General features: G+C 46.7%; 1 protein-coding gene across 2 annotated transcripts in view; it reads left to right on the top strand.

Annotated features, from left to right (window-relative positions):
* N4BP2 (NEDD4 binding protein 2) overlaps positions 1–21,822 on the top strand; it is a 2,396,815-nt gene that overhangs the window by 1,843,809 nt on the left and 531,184 nt on the right. For both annotated transcript variants that reach the window (XM_069631771.1, XM_069631772.1), the window contains one exon: positions 10,370–10,496. In XM_069631771.1, coding sequence (XP_069487872.1) covers positions 10,370–10,496 — 127 coding nt within the window. The remainder of the gene's footprint in view (positions 1–10,369; positions 10,497–21,822) is intronic.

Below are 21,822 nucleotides of genomic sequence, written 5' to 3'. Positions count from 1 at the left end.
GAAGGGATCACATCAGACAGATGGGTGCTGTCCACAGTGTCTGCAGGATACTGCATAGAACTGCTAGAGCGTCCCCGAAACCACCCTCCACAACAAAAAGTACACTCATTAGACCACCAGAAGATCCTCCTCGAAGAGATCGCCAATCAAGGACGCAATAGAACTCGTCCCGGGACACCAGGTAAACAAGGGTATTTATTCAACTTACTTCCTTGTGCCAAAAAAAGATTTGACAATGCGCCCAGCATTGGACTTACGGCCTGAAAACAAGTATGTCAAGCCCCAAAAGTTTCACATGACTACTCCAAGAGGTAATCCCCCTCCTAAAAAAGGGGGAATAATTACATGGCAACATTGGACATGAAAGATGCCTATTTTCATATTTCCATGTTCCCAGCGCACAGAAGATACTTGCGCTTCAAGGTGGACAGTCAGCACTACCAGTTCAAGGTACTGCCCTTCGGGATAGACTCTGCTCCAAGGGTATTCACCAAGGTACTGGCGGTGGCGGCGGCACACCTACGCAGGGAGGCAATACCAGTGTTCTCTTACCTGGACGACTGGCTCATCACGGGCGAGTCTCCAGTAATTTGCAGAACAAACATTCAAAGATCGATCGACCTCCTCTTCGAATTAGGTTTCTCCATAAACGAGAAAAAGTCAAGTCTGGTGCCCAGCACCTCCAAACAGTTCCTAGGAGCTGTCCTAAACACACAAGAAGGGTTGGCCTTTCCATCAGATGAAAGAATTTGGATTATATTGCTGCAAATTCCGCAATATCAGGCCGGTCGCCAGATAATGGTACGCAAAGCAATGCGCTTGCTGGGCATTATGGCGTCATGTATTTACCTGGTCCCCCACACGCGCCTGCGCATGCGTCCCATGCAGGAATGGTTGGCGAAACAGTAGTCTCAGGCAAGTGGTCAGTGGGACGATCTAGTGGTCGTTTCGCCAACACTTGTACAAAGCCTTCACTACTGGACAAGAGAAAATCTGTCCAAGGGGAAACCCTTTTACGATCCCGAGATACAGGCGGTAGTCACAGCGGACGCATGCCTGTGAGGGTGGGCAGCAAACCATCTCCACCACATAGCTCAGGGTCTCTGGTCTCACTCGGTGGCCAAGAATCATATCAACCTGCTAGAGCTTCTGGCAGTGTTCAGAGCGCTCCAAGCGTTCGAGCCCTACCTGTTGAACCTGTCAGTACAGATCCGGACTGACAGCACTACAGCCATGTTTTACCTGAACAAGCAAGGGCGGACTCGTTCACCAAATCTGTCTAAGCTTGCCCAGAAAATTTGGATATGGGCACTCAGACGGAACATCTTCCTGTCATCTCAACATGTTCCAGGGGATCTCAATTCTCTGGTGGACGCCTTGAGCAGACATCCCCTCGCAGAGGAACACAAATGGTATCTACACAGAGAAATCGTAGAAGATATCTTCTCTCATTGGGGTTTCCCCACTATAGACCTATTCGCCACAAGCGAAAACAGACAGTGCCCAGGATTCGCATCCAGGTTCCCCCAGCCAGGCTCCCAGTGTAACGCCCTGTGGATGAACTGGTCAGGGATGTTTGCGTACGCTTTTCCACCAACTCCTCTAATCAGGAAGGTGGTCAACAAGATAAACAGAGAATAGATGCTGCTCGTCCTAGTTGCTCCCATGTGGGCGAGACAACCGTGGTTCCCACCCTTACGCAGACTAGCAGTGTGCGAACCCATCAAACTCCCGGGCTGTCCCAGCACCAAGGTCAGAAAGTGCATCCTCACCCCAACTCAATGAACCTGACAGCATGGCTCCTGAGGTCATAGAGTTTGGACATCTCAATTTACTGCAGAGATGTATGGACATCCGGAGAGAATCTAGGAAGCCAAACACGAGGCACTGCTACTTTGACAAATGGAAAAGATTTGTTATCTGGTGCCAGAATAAGCAAATCAACCCAGTTGATTGCACTCCTTCCACAATTGTCACATACATGCTCCACCTGCTGGACGCAGGGTTGGTTTTTAATTCACTGAAGGTACACCTGGCAGCTCTGTCAGCATACACCACCTCCCATAACAAGGTTTCGTGGTGGAAAGTACCAGTGGTTAAATCCTTCATGGAAGGAGTAAAGAGACTTCACCCTCCAGTTTCTAACCCACCACCAGGATGGGACCTTAATGTGGTGCTATCTAAACTCATGGGACCCCCCCATTCGAGCCTATGCATAAAAGCAGTCTCTAACACCTGACTTATAAGACGGCCTTCTTAGCAGCTATTACATCTATAAGAAGGGTCAGCGAAATTCAGGCTCTGTCAGTGCAGGATCCTTACTTTACGGTTCATAAAGATAAACTGGTTTTACGTACACACTCTAGGTTCTCACCAAAGTTTATTTCTAAATTCCACGTGAACAAGTCCATCGAGCTTCCGGCTTTTTTCCAAGACCCTCAAAGCTCGGCTGAGGTGAAACTACACACCCTGGATATGCGTAGGGCAGTCCTATACTATGTAAACAAAACCAGGCTGCTAAGGAAAACAGAGCAACTGTTTGTCTCCGTAGCTACAGGCAAAGAGGGAGATCGCATCTCTAAAGGTGCCATCTCTAAGTGGATTGTTGACTGTATGCAGCTTTGTTACTCCCTTTCTGAAAAAACTTTGCCTTTCATGCCAAGAGCCCTCTCTACTAGAGGCACTGGAGCCACTCTGGCTTTCATTGCAAATGTACCCCTTGACATTTACAAAGCAGCTACTTGAAGCTCTATTCACACCTTTACTCAGCACTACTGCATTGACACCCATTCTAAGACAGATACTCAAGTGGGACAAGCGGTTCTAAGACATGTATTTGCTCATGACCCTTCTCACATCTCACCTCCTTCTTATAACACTGCTCGCTAATCTATGCACAGCATGTGATCTAAGCAGATTCCACAAGCCTCAGAAGGGATACATTACTCACTGTAATCGTATTTCTGATGCTTGTATCTGCTTAGATTCACATGCGACCCACCCTTTCTCCCCTCTGAGAGAAGGCACATGGATGCTTGTAGTCTTATCTATCTATCTATCTGCTTGGATTATCTGTACTCACGTTATTCCTCATGCTACCTCATGTCAGAAAAAATACAATCTGAGGGTCCTAGACGTGTGGGGGATCATGGGTACAGTGGACGTCACACTAGGGATAGTATTACTGGCACGTCCTGTGTCGACGCCCATTTTCGAACTTCTAAAAACAAACTGTAATACTCCACAGCTTCCACTAGATGACGGCCTATGCACAGCATGTGAATCTAAGCAGATACAAGCATTAGAAATACGATTACGGTGAGTAATGTATCCCATACCTAACCAGTGCTATTGGTTCAAAAAATTAGTTTAAAGAAAAAGAAGGGATCAAGTCCTGGATGTCCCAGGATGAAAACTCTTATCCAGGATAGGATCTGCCAGCACAATGGCGGGAGCCAAAGATACAGGAGAAAATGTCTTCAGCTGCTGGAACCGTTGTAGTCCGTGATCCAGACTTGCAGCTTTATCTATCAAGACCTTCAGTCACCTCTTGAAAAAGTGCTTTTCGGCGGGATAGCAATTTGAACTGGAATTTCGAAAAGATGGTCCGCCTTCATCAGGGCAATAGGTAAAGGACCCTGTGGTTCAAAAAAATTAAAAGAAGGAAGAAGAAACAAAGGAAAGAGGGGAAGGGAAGAGGGGTGGAAGGGGGGTAAGGAAAGGGAGGGTAAGGGAGGACAAAGAAAAAAGGAGGGAGGGATGTTATGAAGATGTCAAATTAATTACATAAGGAGGTATTTCGGCGTGGAAGAAATGTAAAACACTCAAGTAAAGTAAATAGATTAGACTGAAATAATAACAACAACTCCAGGACATATGTATATTCCCATGCACAGTGGTATCACTGGGGGAAAGAAATCATAGTTCTGAGTTTCCCTTGTCCCCCTTCACATGGATCCGAAGCTACGTAAACTAGGTCCTCCCCCTCACGTAGGAACATTATCCAAAGCATTGTGCAGTGGGGGGAGAAAGATATAATAACAATAGGAAAACGGAGCAAGTAAACACGTTACCTAGTCATAAACGTGGCCAGAGCGAGAACTAGGAACGTGTGCCTGGCTGAGGTCCAGATCTGATGTTCCTGAAGGGGAAAATACTGCAGATCTGTGCAAAGGCACAGTGTGCTAATGGCTGGTGCTTCGGCAATTGTATCCGTGCTGGTGCTGATCAGCAGCCTATGGAGTCTGCCCTCGCTTGAGGTGCGGCGCATCTGTGAAAGACATGTATGTGTTGAGCATAATAGACGTTACTCTTAAAACTGCGTTATTAATATTGATCCCTGGCCCTATCATGTAGGCTACTGTACACCAAGAAAAAAGGGGGGGTGTCTATTCGTCACACACTCCATTCACCCAGGTCCCACCCCACGGGCGTACCCACAACATACGGTCGTTGGGAAGGCTCCGGCCAGTCTCGTCGGCACTTCCCCCACACTACCATATATGGAACTTCCACCCAACAGCCAGTCAAGGGGAAGGGACAGACTCAGGGCTTCCCAGGACTTCGGGAAAACCAAGGTAACAGGCGATGGACAGCAAGAGGCCACGGTGGCCATCTTGTCCATCAGGAATCCACTGATTCCAATGACAGGGCCTGGGCATCCCAAAATGGAGGATGTGCAGGGCACCTGTCAATTCAGCACGGAGCTGCCACCAGACGTACCCTGCTCTGTGAGTCACACACAGGTGCCTAAAAACATACACTAGGAGTACAGGGTCGTACTCCGACCCATGGGTGCCATAAGGGTATCCCAAGGGTCTGTTCACCAAACCAAATACAGGAAGAGCCGCACCGCCATGAGTCCCACATGAACTCCTGCGCAGAAAACAAGTCAGAACATACATGATAAAGGACAAGGATTCAGAGGCCCTGTCCCTTTGATGCATTTCCAGCATCACGAATACCTATTGTGTCAGCCTGCGATTCCTTGCTGGAACCTCTCTCTCTTTACACTGACTTCTTTCTGAAACCATTCGTGGGACTAATGGACTCCTACATAAAAGATACAACTGACATAATACAGATCCTAGACAAAGTGAAACTATCACACAATTGCATCCTAGCCACCATGGACGTTGAAGCCTTGTATACCTACATCCCCCAAAAAGAAGGCTTGGAAGCCCTGAGGATCTTTCTAGACAAAGGAACAGACACCACAACCACTCCTACCAACTTTGTTCTGGAATGTGTAAGGTTGGTGATGTCCAAACATGTCTTCCTTTTTCAAGAACAGCTTTATAAACAGACTAAGGGAGTCAGCACGGGGGCGAATTTTTCCCCCGACGTTGCCAACCTAGACATGGCACAATATGAAGCAAACCATATCACCTCCAGCACTAATCCACATAAGGGCAACATTGCTCTTTGGCTTCAATATATAGACGATGTCCTGCTGATATGGACGGGGACAAAAGAAGATTTTACAATCTTCCATCAATGGCTCAACAAACAGAACGGACACATCCGCTTCACCATCCAAAGGGACTAGCATGCAGTGGAATTCGTAGACCTTCACATTTATAGCTCAGGAGACCTCCTCAAAACCCACCGATAGAAACAGCCTGTTACATTTCACCAGCTATCACCCTCAAGGACTAAAATAAAACTTGCCCTACGGGCAATTCCTGAGGATCAGAAGAAATTGCTCCGACAAACAGAAATATGAGCAACACGCTAACGATCTACAATCCAGGCTTCTAAGTAGGGGATACCCCAAGAAATCAATCAGGAATGGGCGAAAAAGAGCAGCAAACACGGACCGAGAGGTGTGCCTGACCTCGAAGACGAAAGCATCCCTGAGCCGTATTGTTTGTGTGACAACATATAGTCCACTCAGTAACATAACCAAGAGGGCAATTAACAAAAGCTGGCACCTGATTAAGAACAGTGCTACTTTGGACAAAAAAATCAGTCTTCGCCTTCAAAAAGAACAAAAATCTAAGAGACACCTTGGTACATACTTATACTGAACCCACAAAGGAACCAAATACCCTGTGGAATTTACCTCAGGTCGCAGGCCATTATAAATGTGGACACTGCGTTGCCTGTGCTTTTACGGATACCACCAAAACGTTCATTCACACCAATTTCCGTTGGGAATTAAAGACCCATAGAAACTGCAATAGTAGATTTGTGATTTACGTTATGAAGTGCCCGTGCAACCTCCTGTAAATCAGAAAAACCATCAGATTCAATAAGCAAAGAATTTGTGAGCACAGGTCGTGTATCAAAAATAAAGTGCCAGACAAGCCGCTTGATGAGCATTACAATGAGATGGGACATTCTAACGAGGACATCAGATGGTGAATACTCCAACAGCTCACCCCGCAAAGAAGAGGGGGAGACATCAACAAGGCTTTGACACTATAAGAACAACGCTGGGTGCACAGACTAAACACTGTGAAAAATGGTCTAAACATCACTGTAGAATGGAAGCACTTCCAGCCCACTTGATTTCTCAGACCACATACGACATTCATCCATCAGAATATAGAAGAGTCCAGTCTCGTTCCATAGACTACTCTGGAAGGAACTTGGATTGGGGTTACAAGTCACTCATGGTTAGACCTCAGGGGTCTGGAAACCCCCTCTACTAAATACGGTAATTGGCTGCACCCCGTACACGGCCCGAGTGGCGAGCCCACTTACAGCAGAGATAACAAGGGCGTACCATTCATCCTTGCATTTATGTATGGCTGCGTTGTATATTGGGTCCACATTTACATGAGGCAGCTTTTTCAACACCAATCTCAATTCCCATTATGCATATGGACACTTTGTATACATTAGCTGGTTTGCACGCTAATACACGTGGTGCCTTAACCGCAATCATGTCCAAGCGTTCATCTATGTGGTTCAACTAGAATTCCGTTGCCGATTAGCTGCACCAACAATGTCCATTAATCCTTCCTGCTTTTTTAAAATCATGCATTTACAACATCTTGTTCTACACGATCCAGTACGCAGCTCCAGCCGCTGTCACTGACGTATCAATCCACGCAACTAGCTATCATTGGATGTTGTCATGATGACCATTTGTTGCCAGAAGTCAGCTATTCCAATATGGCCGCTCGATGTAGATAAACAGAGGTTACCTAGGCAACGCTGCATTACTCCGCCTAATCCATGCGCTGGCATTTTTCTCCTCGCGTCGGACTGAGCAGTGTCTCCCAGCACCGCACTTACATTGAGTGCTGCAGCCCCGAATGGTAAGAGAGTCAAAAAGTGCACAGTTAGACGTACACATCCTCGATCCCATTGTTCTCACTCGATTCCTTTCCCAACAAGGTTAATCACACAGTCACGCTCACTACAATGAGTAGCATGATTTGTCCAGCCGAATGGAGCGATTTTAGTAGCACTCCTCCAAAGTCACTGCACGATATATAGACTTTCTCTTGTAAGTGCGCACGTCCTTGCAGCTCTGGACTAACACGAATTGAATTACGATTAATTGAATTTTCATTTTTCAGTGCATAATCCATGCACAACCCATGCGGATAATACTGAATTTTGCAGTAGGTTCATCTGGCAATAATCTGAATTAAATTAAATTTTGTCTGAATTCTAGATTAAAACTAAATGTTATGTTTCTAATTTACAGATTGAAAAAGGATCCTTTAATACTGGAGTAGTTTATAACATTGAGGAGTAACTTAACCTGAGTAGAGTAAGCTCAAGATCCCCTTTAAGCTAAATGGGGGTGGGGGGTTTGTTGTATATTGTGTACAGTTTTAGATACTTGAGTAATCGGCATGTCCAATCCAAGAGCACCTGAAATATTGGAATAGAATTATTTAGTTTACAGTAAAATTGTGAGTTGTAAAAAGAGTGTGCACCCTATTTCATTGAGATTTGGTTAATGCTCCACAAAAAGACCACACTTTGTAAACCTATCTGAGATATAGACCACCATGTCATCTCTGTATGAATTTACTTTGTACTCTTTTCTAATGTTTTATCCCAGCGACTGGTTGGTTCGGTGTCAAGCGGGTCTTTTGGAGCTCTGCTGCAATATTGAATGGGAGTAGTGAAAATGTGCAACATTTTCCTAGCCCCGTGCCTAGCATGATAAACTCGCCTAGGTGCAGGAGCCATGAGCACTGTGCCTTAGTATTCTGTCGTTGCTTACTCTGGGAGACCTCTGTAGAGTGGGGGTTGTAATCTACCTACATATGCAGCAAAACTGCAGACTGATCTGTGGTGTAGCATTTCTGAAGAATGCTGTATGGGCATACAAAGATAACATAGTGCATTGTCCCATGTATCTCGCAGCCCTCTTACTACTATCACTTTTGTATTGGCACCTTGCAGATGGGACTGAAGTGCCATCCTGTTGCCAAAATGAATAAAGTGACTCTGCATTATCAATACAACAATTGTTGTTGCTTTTGTAAGTGTATAGATTATTTTCTGGAATTTAACAATTGCCTGCTGTTGTCCACCCACTTGATCATATGACAGGTTTACTATGGGCCACAATACAAGTCTGTCGATAACCATGCCAGTGCTACCAGTGGGTTGCCGCAGGACTCGCTCAATTTTACCGGCGCCTGACTTCCCAGTGCCACAGGGAGATTACAAATCCGGGGGCCCGGGAAGTTAGGTGCCGGTAAAATGTTAGTCGCTTTGCCTTAGAGTCCCGTAGGACTCTATGGGAGTGGGAACTCGGAAGCGCTGCCACCGTTGCTAACAGTGCCGCCGCTTCTGTGAACGGTTTGCCTACCGTGGTCGCTGCGCTTGGCATGGTCAGACATTTCGGGTGCAGCGGCCACATCAGGCAAACTCGTAGTTGTTTTTTTCCAGACCGACAAACTTGTAATGATGCCCTACGTTATGTTAGGAATTCTGTAAAGTGCTGTAATAACTGAAAGACATCTAAGCACTGTGAAGGACTGGATTGGACAAACATACCTGTTCAGAAATGCCAGTCCTTCTAATGTTGCCTAAATGTATTTGTATTTTATCGCAATTTATAAAGCATTTGAGCCAAAACGGTGTACATATCTGTAACTAAACGTGGTACAAAAAGGATCTGAATTGATTATAATGGGTATAAAAACGGTTTTAGAGAAGAAAGTACTAAGTGGCGGTGAGAGAAGTCAGAAGATGATCTTTAAGAAAAGAACAGAAAATATGAAGAGAGGGAGAGGGCTGAATATCCAGAGAAAAGGCGTTTCACAGCTGAGGGACAAGAAGAGAAAATTTACGAAAGCAAGAAGCAGCACAAGGAGGCTTAGTGAGAATATGAAAATGCTGGGAATGAAGAGAACATGGGGGAGAGTATAGTGAGATAGTGAAGCAAGGTCGGAAGGGGCAAGGTCATGCTAGCACTTAAGTGGAAAAGAAGTCCAGAATCATAAGGAAGAAGAGATATGGAAAAAAGAAAAGGAGTAATAGATGAGCGAGGGGAAAGTGACAATAGGAGATGAATAATAGAATTGAATACCGAGTGGAGTGAGATGAGAGGATAATAGTCCAATGAAAACAGCAGAACAATAGTGCAAACGAGCAAGGTTGAAGAAGCAATAAGGCGTTTTTTGGAGCATGAAAAGACAGGAAAGGGGGAATTTAAAGAATATTCAAGAGAAGGAAGCAACAGGTGCGAACAGTTAGGGATATATGGGTGGAAAAAGAAAGAGAAGAATCAAACATGCTGAGATTGCTTGCAGATAAAGAGCACGTGAGGACAGATTGTGGGGGGACCAGAAGGAAGGGGGAAAGGCGTACAGGAAAGATGGGTGTAAAGTAGAGAATCTCACTTTTTAAGGATTGAGATGAAGAAAATGGGAACGCATCCAATCCTGTACAGCAGAGAGGCATCATGAATCCAAGGCATGAAGATAGAAAATGTAGATAAGGAGAAAAAGATCTGAGCATAGTCGGTATAAAAGTGTGAAGAAAGCTAAGTATAGAGGTATGTTGTATATCAAGTAATGTAGTTCTGAGATACAAAAGGAGTTCATTCTAAAGAGAGAGATTGCCATAAAATGCTCAGGTACTCGCATGAATTTCCAGGTATTGTGTCTCTGGGGCATGAAGTGAAAAGATGCTTTCAGGGCTGCAATGTACATCTACACTTTATACTTCCTCGCTCCTTGCTTTGGGAGTGTACGTTCCGCAGCATTACTTGCCATGTGCATAATTTTGCAATAGTCTGTTTTGTATTTGAAATTAGACTCCCAGATCAGAGTGTTTGGAATGTAGAACCAGTCACCTACAAGACTGTTTTGAGTATGTATTGTTATAGATTCATTTATCTGCAAGCAATAGCTTTGTTTAATTGATTTCTGTTTACAAATCTTTACAGCTTCTCTTTTGAGCAGACAGAAAGGTTTTTCACATCTATGCTTGAGGCCGATCCAGTCCAAAACATTGTAGCCCAAAAGATTGTTCAACAACACAAGCAAGCTCAGCCCTACAGATCAGATAAAAAGGTATTGTTACATCTATGGAACAAATACTTTGCATTTACTGCATCTGCTTGAAAGCTTTGAGCGTGTATAATTGTTTTTTTTTTTTATAAAAGCCATCTTAAGAGAATTTGAGTGTGTTTACAGGTACTGTTTTAGTTTTCCTCAAATACATGAAAATAATTCACAAATATGTGTGTGTGTGTTTTGAGAATCCTGACAGTGTTCTCACAAGTAGTCCCTGGGGATCCATTGCTCAGGTGGCCAGAGAAGGGCCATCACTCATGATCCCTACACTGGGGCCGGACCTGGCCAGGGGGTCCTCAGGGACTGTGGTTAGGGCGTTACGAAGGTGAGATATGATATCCCCCCCCCCTTCCTTGCCAAGCCATCCGACCCACCATCGTTGATGGTATATTGTCACCCAAGTCCAGTCCTACCCCTTTCCCTTCCCTCACAAAAATGGAAGATAGAATATCCTGGACGGCTAGGAAGAACAAACCCTTTCACAACTCTTTACCCTAACATTGTCTCTCCTTCCTCAAAAACCAGAGAATATGCTGGAAAATCGCCCTTTTCCTCCTAGTTATCCCACCCTAATAAACAAAGGGGTCTAACATCTACTTGTACAGGGACACAATATTCCCCCTTCCCAGTTGTACCTCATCACACTCTCCCTCAGTCTTTCGGGGTTCCAGAGTAAAGATATTTAAAGAGAAATAGAAGTAAGAAAAGGAGGAAACCAGTGCAAGTGTGCAGGGAAGAGTGAAAGAAGTGTGCAAGAGGCACAAAAAGAAAAAGGACAGGTGCAAGTGGGCACCGCAGAAAGAGGGAAGTGTGCAAGAGACACAACACAGAGAATGTAAAGCAAAGGAAAGCACAAGTGTGCATGACAAAGTGAAAGGAACACAATAGAGAGATGGGTGTAGGAAGCGCCTGAAGATTAAAGGTTAGAAGGAAAACAAGTACAAGAAATGAAGAGAGGGGCTAAGGAACAGAGTGGTCGCGCTTAGGAAGAGCCTGGCATTTTCGAAAGTTTCTGATTCTATCCCATGAAAGGATGCTATATGAAAGAAACTGTATAAAGGTACATCCTGACAAACTGAAATTGTGTGTGAATCTAGAGGGCCCTGAGCTTGGAGAAGGGAAGCCTGAGAAGCATTAAAGGAACTGTTTTATCTTGTTTTATTTGAAACTTGGAAGAGTTGAAGCTTGGGGAAGGCAACCATAAGAGGCCTACAAGAGCATCTCTGTTTGTTGAAGTTCATCAAGAGGGGCCTAGGATTGGGGAAGGGAACACTGAGAGGCCTACAAGAGACATTGTTGAACTGTGTGAAGAGAGGCATAATCTTGGGGAACGGAACCCTGAGAGGCCTAGCAAAAACTGTGTCTTTGTGTTTGGAACTGAAAGGACCGAAACATGGGCAAGGGATCCCCAAGACAATTTGAACCTTATTGATTTGGTGTAAGAGAAGGTTCTGAGAGCTATCTTTTTTATTGAAGTTGCACTATTTTGAACTGGCAGAACTACACCCATTGGTAAGACTACCTGCAACCAGCTGTGGTTTACAACTCTTTTTATTTGAAGCACTATTTTTAGTTAAGACTTTCTATCATATTGTCACGATTTATTAAACGGCACAAGCAAGTCAGGGATCTCCTTCCCTACAATGAATGTGGCGCACAATAAAAACGCTTTTATTTCTACAATACAGATTCTTTCTTGAGAAAGCCTCCAACCCGTCTCGCACCCAACCTCCACACACATCCGTGTCACAATGGACTAGGAACCAGGCCGGTGTGTACTAACAAGAGATTTATTCATTTATTATTTAATGTCAAATGAGAATAAACAGCTTACATCAGCCAACAATGTTGTGGCAACACAAAAACAGAATATCCTTTTTGATGAAGCCAGACACTGGGATAACTCAAAATATACAGTGGCAAGAATTTCCTTTCGACTTCTTTCAGCACTACAATCAAAGAACAGTAAGAAAACACACCAAGAAAATGAATGCACACAAAATGATGCTCGAGTGCCAGCAACTCTGACCTCCCCCCCAAACATCCACTAGACTTGTCAGTTTTAGATGGAAGGCAGTGGCAAGGAGTGGGAACACAAGGTAAAAATCGGATTTGGGATCTAGTTCACAGAAATAATACGGGGAGCAAGCAAATAATAGGAAAATTAGTTTTTTAGAGCACAATGGAAGAATGGAGGTTTAATTATTCATCACAACTGCGATGGGAAAGAATAGGAAGACAGGGAATTCGTTTTGCTTAAACTTAGAAAAACAGGCATGGCTTTTAGAGAATACTAGTCAGCACACAAGGGGAAAATCGGTTTTAGGATATTCAACACATGGGCAATGGGAAAGAAAAGGCAAATGGAAATTCGTTTTTACCTCAAATTGGGGAAAGAGAAACAGAATGGGAAAATCGATTTTGGGGATGTTGAGCACAATTTCAATGGGAAAGAAAATGCAAATGGGAATTTGTTTTTACTGATGCTTAAAATAACCGTCAAGCTCTGGAAAATGGGGTAGCTCACAAGAGGAAAATCTGTTTTGGATTAGGATGACAGATTCAATGGAAAACGACAGCTGGAGATGGAAATTCGTTTAGCAGGGCACAATTTAAACAGAGGGACAAATTCATTTCTCAGATCACCATAGGATTAATTATTTTGGGCACCATTTTATAACTATACCAGTTCACAATACACTGGAAAAAGATGGTTGGTTTCGAATTCCAACAATATAAATCTTGTGAAATAAATGGGGAAATTATGCTTAGAAAAATACACTAAGGATTTACACAGACAAATGGGAATTCTTCAATGGGGCGGTGACTGAAATACACAGGCAAATAGGGGAGGGGATTTTTAATGGAAAACTCTCATAAGGCAATGCTGGAAGAATATAGGGCTTGTGCAATCTATGGCTTGGGGTATTTCTACTTACAGGTGAAGCCTGGACTGGACATCCGGGAGCGTCAGAACACCACTGCTGGGACAGCATAAGGGGTCAGTCAAGGATTCCCTCTTTCCTCCAAGGGGTCCCAAGTCAGTTAATGAGTCTCCTGGCTCCTCTGCAAGATTAGGCTTCACTCTTAGGGCTCGGCTGTTCCTCCAGATTTTGGCAATAGATCAGCTCAGGGGTTAGTGGAAAGAGTCCTGATCTGAGGTGGGGTTACTTAGTTATAAGGTCAAATGACATCACTAATGTGTCATAGTTCCTGCAGAAGGGATTGGTGGAGCGTCACTATTCTACTCCCATCTGTGTGCTGATAGGTCCAGAAAATGTGGGAGTGCTTAGGGACACCAGGGGAGGAGACCACTCCATCATCTTACTTGGACAGGGGGGGGGCTTGGTCTGGTTCGGGGACATAGAAATCTCACTGCATGACAAATGCCCCTAATCTTCACATTTTGACATATATGAATGCATTTTTTAAACCTATATTTTACTGCGACTAAAATGAGCCAGGTTTCGAATGGATTGTGTCCTCCCACGTATTCCTCATCTTAGATATATTCTTACCTTCAGCTTGCTGCTTCGGAAAAACATGTCTTCTCTCCACCAGAGGGCGCTCCTCTCAAGGCTGCGACATTGATGTCCCTCGACGGCATCCGTCGAGCACCGACGTCATCCACTGTATAAGGGCCTCGAGTGCGCCCATTGGCTTCATTTTCGTTTTTCCGTTAGCTTCGCTTTGGATCGTTTCAAACGGCGCTTCAGTCTTTCGTGAAAAGAAAAACAATGTCGTCTTCATCAAACCCTTCCACACCGAAGGCGGGATTTAAAAAATGTCTAAAATGTGGAAAGAAAATGTCTTTGACTGATCCACACAAAAATTGTCTTTGGTGCCTCGGTTCCGATCACTGAATTGAAGACTGTGGTTCGTGCCAGTCGCTAACCCATAAGGCCTTAAAAGAATGCAGAGGTAAACTGGCGATGGGGGAGGGTTCATCGAAGCCTACTTCGAAGGGGAAAGACTCTGCCGAGTCTTCAAAAAAAATCATAAAAAACATAGGTCTAGGAGTAGATCGAGAAAGTCTTCTTCGTCATCCAAAAAGACAAAGAAAAGACGACATTGATCTCCCTCTTCTTCCTCGACGTCTTCGGAGGAGGTGATAGCATGCCCTTCGAAGCATGACTCCCTGAGTAAATGGGAAGCCTTTCGAGTTTCCATGCAAAAGATTTTTGAGAACGCGGGCCAGACCCCCTCAAAAAAGGCTAAAGAAGACCATGCCTCTACTCAAAAAAAACTTGACAAAGGAAGGTCCAAACAGAGGACCTTGCTCACACAGTCAATGAGGGGTGACAACCTCCGGAGGACGTCATTCCCTGGGAGACAAGGTGTGCTCTCTGGAGTTACGACTATTCTCCAGCATGGGGTCTGGCATGGATTCACATGCTCATGAATATTCCCCGTCGTCAGGCTCAGAATCCTCGGTAAGGAAAAAATCACTTTCAGTTTCCATTTCTGAACTGTCTTTCTTCTAATAACCAATCACTGATCTCTGAGTTATACTGCTCCCAGCCAATGACTGCCCTCTACCTAAGCCCCTTCTCTGGCAGCCATCTTCAGATTTTTACCGCATGTTCAAGTGTTGGGAGTCCTTGTGCTTAGCTCTCGAGCTTTTACTGCGTATTGGGTTTTTTCAAACAGTTTACTCTTATATTTTCGGTCAAATCGAGCCTCAAGCTCCACCGATTCATCTTCCGATTAACGGGGACCTATTCGGAAATTTCTACGCCCCTCCAGGGCGAACTTTCAACGATTTTCACTTCTTGGAGGATTCCGGAAGATCTTTGAGGCCACCCTGTGTGGACATGGCCCAAGACAAAGGAGACTCGACGCCTGTTGGATCCAAGCTGTTTAGGATCTGCCCAGGATGTGGACTACAGAACGTCTTCAAGGAGGATGAGCACTCCCGGTGTCCCTACTGCCTACACGCTGACAATTTGCACGTGGAGGAGGACTGTGCGTTCTGCAAGAACATATCCGTCCGGACCATGAAGGACCGGACAGCAGGTGAGAAGAAGTCTGAGCGGTCTAATAAGACCTTTGAGGGGGCTCCCGCGACGGGGGTCCAACATAAGGCAAAGCACCACGAGTCCGCAGGCACCAGGAGCGCCGTTGGTACGGGCTCCTTTGCTGCCGGGCCGGGCACAGCATTGCCTACGCCGTCAACCACGAGCCAACTCACCGGCTCGACGAAAAGGAAGTCGAACAACCCGGGTAAGCTTCGGGAGAAGCCCCGGCCGGCCCCAACGGAGAAAGCCAGGGGGAGCGACGCGGTGAGCCTCCCCCTACTGTGAAGGCCTCAGACACGCCTAAGGTCGTGAAGGCCCAGAATCACCCGGCTAAAGCCTCGATTGAGGGAGTCGTGGCGTCCCTGGCGAGGCCTGCAGAGGCGACCCCAGTGGAGACGACCTCCAGGCCTAAAGTTTCCCTGCCATCCCGGAGGGAATCGTCTTTTCAGCCCATCGATAAGACCCCTGTGAAACTCCAGGCTGAGAAGGTGGGGGGCGCAGTAGTCCTAGCAGACTCAGATACCTCAGAGGATGAGCTGTCTGGCCTCCAGTCAGTCCTTGACAGGAGGTTCGTTGAGGTCAGGGCCTACAGGAAGGATCCCGACGAGGCGGACGTGGAGAGCGACGGTGGAGCCGACGAAGAACTGCAGGTCGACGAGGAACCGGAGGACATCATGCCTCTCCCGTCATAACCAATGCCACCGCTGACAGACAGGTCGCAGGACATCTTGCTGGCACTGCACACCCTGTGCACAGAGGTGAGGACAAGGATTCCCTTGCCTCTGGCGGATGATCCAGCGCCACCTGGACCGTCGGGTTGTCCTCCAGTCAAGCGGAGGTGAGTCCATCCGCCCGCACCCTTCCATCCTTCACCTCCATCCCCTCCGCCAAGGGATGAGACGGACATGACGACGGGGATGGACGCCGGCGGTGACGACAGAACAGATCTCCCATCGCCCCCTCCCCGGGCTTCCCCTCCCGACGAAATTGGCTTGTTTCACGCCATGATCGCCAGGGCCTCTTGAGCTTTTCCAGCTATGCCCCAAAGAGCAGAATGAGGGATTCCTTTATCAAAGACGAGAGGACTGTCGCTTCTGAAGAACCCGTCCACGGGTCCCAGACTCCGCTCCCATGTGACTAAGGGCGCAGCCGTCCCCAGACTCAGTGGTCTCTGCGGCGGCCAAGAAGAAATCGGCAGGAGCAATGGCATCGACTTCCCTCCCGGACGAGGGGAAGAAGCTGGACGCCATGGGACGTCGGGTCATCTCGTCGGCAGCGACGACCATTAAGGCGGCCAACGCTCTCTATCGTGGCCCGCTACGATAGGGAGCTGTGGTTTAAAACAGCGACGACCATTAAGGCGGCCAACGCTCTCTATCGTGGCCCGCTACGATAGGGAGCTGTGGTTTAAAATAGCCCCTCTCCTGGACTTCCTTCCAGACGACAAGAGGGCATAAGCCCTTGAAATCCTGCAAGAGGGCGAGGTGGCTCTGGACCATGCCATCACGGTAGCCACGGACATCGCCGACATCTGGTTTGGCCAGATGGGCAACAGCGTTTGCCTCTGCCGACGCAGTTGGCTCAGGGCCCCCGACTTCCGTCAGGACGTACGGACCAGGGTACTGGACATGCCCTTCGACGGGAACAAACTGTTCAGCAAGGCAGTAGACGAGTCACTGCAGGCCATCAAGGCAGACACCAAGACGGCCCGTGCCTTGGGCACGCTCCATCAGCGACGGCTGTCCTTTCGGACCTCCCTAGTCAAGTCTCGAGGTGCCTCCAAAGGATTTGGCGGCAGCTCTTCGTCATACCATCAGGCGGCCTGTTCTTCGTTGCAGGAAGCCTACAGAGGCCGCACCAAGTCCGGTGGACATAGTCATCGTCGCCAAGGGGCCCAAGGTGCAAGGCCTCTGCGAAGCAGGACTGAACCGGCCGTGACGTCGGGCCCCCACCCAAGCACCCCAGTTGGAGGCCCGCTGGCGAACTTCATCGGCGTGTGGAAATCCATCTCCACCGACCGTTGGGTGCTGGATGCCCTGGCCCACGGACACACTCTGGAGTTCCAAAGGAAGTGTCCCCACTTTCCACCGGTGGCCAGGAAAGAAAACCACATTCCACAGCTACTTCTGGAGGTACGAGCGATGCTGAAAAAGGGCGCGATAGAGCTCGTCCCGAAGAGGCTCCGGGGCTCCGGAATATACTCGCGGTACTTCCTCGTCCGAAAGAAGACCAGTGGCTGGCGTCCCATCTTAGACCTCTGCCGCCTCAACAAATACATAAAATCCCAAAAATTCCGGATGGTCACCCTTCAGCATGTGCTGGGACAGCTGGAAGAAGGGGACTTCCTGTTGTCACTGGACCTGGAGGATGCATACTTCCACATCTCCATACACAAAGGACAATCGAAAGTTTCTGCGCTTTGTGGTCCAAAAGCGGCACTATCAGTTCAAGGCACTGCCCTTCGGTTTGAAGTCGGCACCAAGGGTCTTTACCAAGTGCCTGGCACTGGTGGCAGCGCGGCTGCGCCTGCAGGGGATCCACATCTACCCCTATCTGGATGATTGGCTCATCCGAGTGAAGTCAAGGGAACTCGCCGTCGACCACACAGAGAGACAGTCCGCCTGCTCACAGAACTGGGGTTCTCGATAAATTATGCAAAGTCCTGCTTGGTGCCATCGCAGGACGCCCTGTTCCTGGGAGCCAGGCCCAACACAGTGGCGCAGCTGGCATCACTGTCAGAGGAGAGGCTAAAAGCCATCCCTGCTCGGCATGATGTCATTATGCATCTACCTCGTGCGACTGTGCAGGTTGCGGATGCGGCCGCTGCAGGAGTTCCTCGACGCCCGTTGGATACAGGTGGCGGGAAGCTTCGAAGACCAGATCACCCTCTACGAGACTTTCCGTCAAGCGATCCGGTGGTAGGTCACCCACGCGCATCTCGCGGCGGGCATGGACTTCCAGACTCCAACGCATCAGGAGACGGTGACGATAGACACCACCCTGGAGGGAGGGGGGCGCGCACACCAGAGATCTCCACGCAAGAGGCCTTTGGCTCTCGGAGGAGAGGTCGCTGCACATCAACGTCCTGGAGCTCCGGGCCATGTTCTGGGCCTACATTGGAAGCAGGGGGCACCAGATCCCCGGCTCTCTCCAAGGAAGCACAGAATCTGTGGCACTGGGCCGTCGCCCAGGGGATTGTCCTGGTACCTTTCCACCTGGCAGGGGTCAAGAACACTGTTGCCGACTCACTCAGCAGGAAGCTGCGCTCTTGCAACGAGTGGGAGCTTCGGCAAGATCAAGTAGATCTCCCATTCCGACGATGGGGCAATCCCCAGTTCAATATTTGTATTTGTATTTGGTTTATTTATAAAGCGCAACCAGGCCCAGGGGCATACGGGCGCTTAAGTTTTTTGATCATGTTACATAAGAGTACAGTTACATTAGCAAGCAGTAGGCAACAGTTACAATAGTTGCGGTTGCAAATAAATACATACATTGGTATTACAGGTACAAGCATACATGTTGCAATTAAGGCGGTGGGCCGAAGGTGAGACAGATAGTAATATTATTTACAATATGTACAGTGGGTAGGCAGTAAATCTAAGCTCTAGGATGTTAAGCTGTCAATGCGTCCAGGTCATGAAGCCAACGTTTGATGTTGCGTTTAAAAAGGTTGAAGGAGGTTACAGACCTGATTGGAACAGGTAGTGTGTTCCATAGCTTTGAGGCTTGTACAGGGAAACTAACTCCTCCCGAGTTATGGAGTTTGAATCTTGGTATAAACAAAGTGTTAACTTGAGCTGTTCTAAGTGGTCTTGAAGATGTGTGTGGGGTAAGTTGGTTAGAGATGTAGGATGGTGCGAGGTTAGTCCTTGCTTTGTGGGTAAGGGCAAGAACTTTGAGGGATATTCTGTGCTCTATTGGGAGCCAATGCAGATTACGTCTAGTCTCAGAGATATGCGACTTTTTAGGGATGTTGAGGGCTGCCTTAATGGCGTTATTTTGAGTTACTTGTAGTTTGTGAATATTTTTGTGGCTAGTCCCTAAGTAGAGGGCATTAAAATAATCTACTTTGGACAAGACTAACGTTCTAGCAAGAGTAATGCAGTTGGGAGTGGAGATAAACGGTCTACATGCGGTAATAAGTTTACATGTGTAGGCGGCTGAAGACGCTACTGCATTGGTTTGTTTGGTGAAGGATAATGTGGCATCGAGGTAGATACCAAGGGTTTTAGTATTATTAGAGACAGGGATGGGGTTACCATCAATAGTGAACGATTTGAAAGCAGTATTTAGTTTTTTTAGTTTAGCGTGAGTACCGAGGATAATCAACTCAGTTTTTTCGTCATTGAGACAAAGTCCATGGTGTGCCATCCACGTTTGTATTACTGCGTATATTTCATTGAGGGTTTTGCTATCAGTTTCATAGTCGCCAGAGATAGGAATGAGTATCTGAGTGTCATCCGCATAATTAGTATACGTGACACCTAGATAGTCAAGGATATCGAAAAGGGGCTTCGTAAATACATTATAGAGCGTTGGGGACACGCAAGAGCCTTGCGGGACACCGCACGGGACTGTTGAGGGTTCAGCTGAGTCCGTAGGAGAAAAGACCCTCATGGTTCTGTTAGCCAAGAAGGAGCTGATCCAGGCAGTGGCTGCGTCGGAAAAGTGAGCTATAGATTTCAGGTGGTGGCAAAGCGTTTGGTGGTTGACCAAGTCAAAAGCTGCTGACAGATCAAGCAATAATAGCAGTGCTAGTTTGCCATTGTCTTTTAAAATTTGAATCTGAGTAGTGAGATATTTTAGGGCAGTTTCCGTGCCATGTCTAGGTCAGAAGCTGGATTGCCTTAATCCCAGAAGATTGTTTCTAGATAAGCCTGTATTTGCAGGTAGGCTGCTCTATCTAGTATCTTTAGTAAGAAGGGTACAGTTGTTATCGGCCTATATAGTTAGACGGGTTGGCTGGGTCAAGAGTGGGTTTTTTGATTAGTGGGATGACCCAGGCGTCTTTTAAATTATCAGGCACTACTCCCATTTTGAAGGAGGCGTTGATAAGGTTAGTAATGAATGGTGCCAGTTCATGAGCTGCTGCTTTGATAATCGGAGCAGGACAAGCGTCGCCTTGGCAATTCGATGGTTTAAGTTTCCTAATGATGTTTTCTACTTCCCAAATTGAGAGGGGTGAGAAACTAAATGGTTTACAGGTTGGCTCAAAGGTAGGTGACTTGTTAAGAAGTTGTTTGTGATCAGGGTCAGCGAGTAACAGGTCTTTTTTCGCATTGATTTTAGATTGTAAACGGGCTATTTTATCTAGAAGTGCCTTCTGGATGTTGCTGCACCAAAGTGCATCTGTGACACATTTATCAATAGGGGCAATCGGGGATTCTAATTCTTTTAGAATCTTAAAAAGTTCTTGTGTTAGATTCCGCTTGTTCGATACTTTTGTTTTAGGTGTCTTTTTTAGCAAGTATAATAGCTTGTTTATAGCTAGAAGTTGCTAGAATTAGTTCATTTTTATTATTTACTGAAGGGCACTTTTTCCAATGTGCTTCTGCAGTTCTCTTAATTTTACGTAGTTCTCTAAGATGCGGCGTGAACCATGTATTCATTCAGGTGACGTTGTGGTTTAGGTTTCCGCAATTTTAGGGGGGGAGATGGTATTCAAGGCTTTCAGTATTGCCTGATTGTAAATGTCTACTAAGACTGTGGGGTCGGATGTGGCCACGTTGTCAAGAAGGGGAAGTAATAGCGGTAGGAGTTTATCTGGTGTAATGTCTTTCTTATTTCTAGTGCGGGTGGCTGGAGCGATGATAGGAGCAGGGTGTTGTGTGTTGGCTTTGATGGAAAAGTTTTTTTTTATGATGATCCGACCAAATACATGGATCATTGGATAGAAGATCGATCGAGCAGTTAAGGTTGGTGAGCCAGTCCAATGTTCTTCCTTTGATATGTGTGGGCTCATGAATAATATGGGTATGACCCAAGTCTGATAGGGCGTTAGCTAGATCACGGGCATTATTATTCGTGGGGTCATTAAAACCAAGGTTGAAGTCCCCTAGTAGGATAGTTTGTGAATTAGGTTTAGTGTCGGTGGATATAAGGGATACAATATCCTCTATGAATGAGGAAATGGGTCCTGGTGGTCGGTAGGTAAGGTGCACTGTTGCTGTGTGGTTAGGTGATAGTGGCAGTTTGATGGACAGGGATTCAGAAGAGGGAATTTGAGCGTCCTGATTGACTCTAATGTCGTAGGTGTTTCTGAAGATGAGGGCAAGTCCGCCTCCCTTCACTTGGTTGGTGTT

Source organism: Ambystoma mexicanum, chromosome 6q, assembly GCF_040938575.1.
Source record: "Ambystoma mexicanum isolate Mex_15411 chromosome 6q, UKY_AmexF1_1, whole genome shotgun sequence".
In the NCBI taxonomy this organism is placed as follows: domain Eukaryota; kingdom Metazoa; phylum Chordata; class Amphibia; order Caudata; family Ambystomatidae; genus Ambystoma; species Ambystoma mexicanum.
Note: the sequence above shows the minus strand (reverse complement) of the source record. Positions and strands in the feature narration are given on the sequence as shown.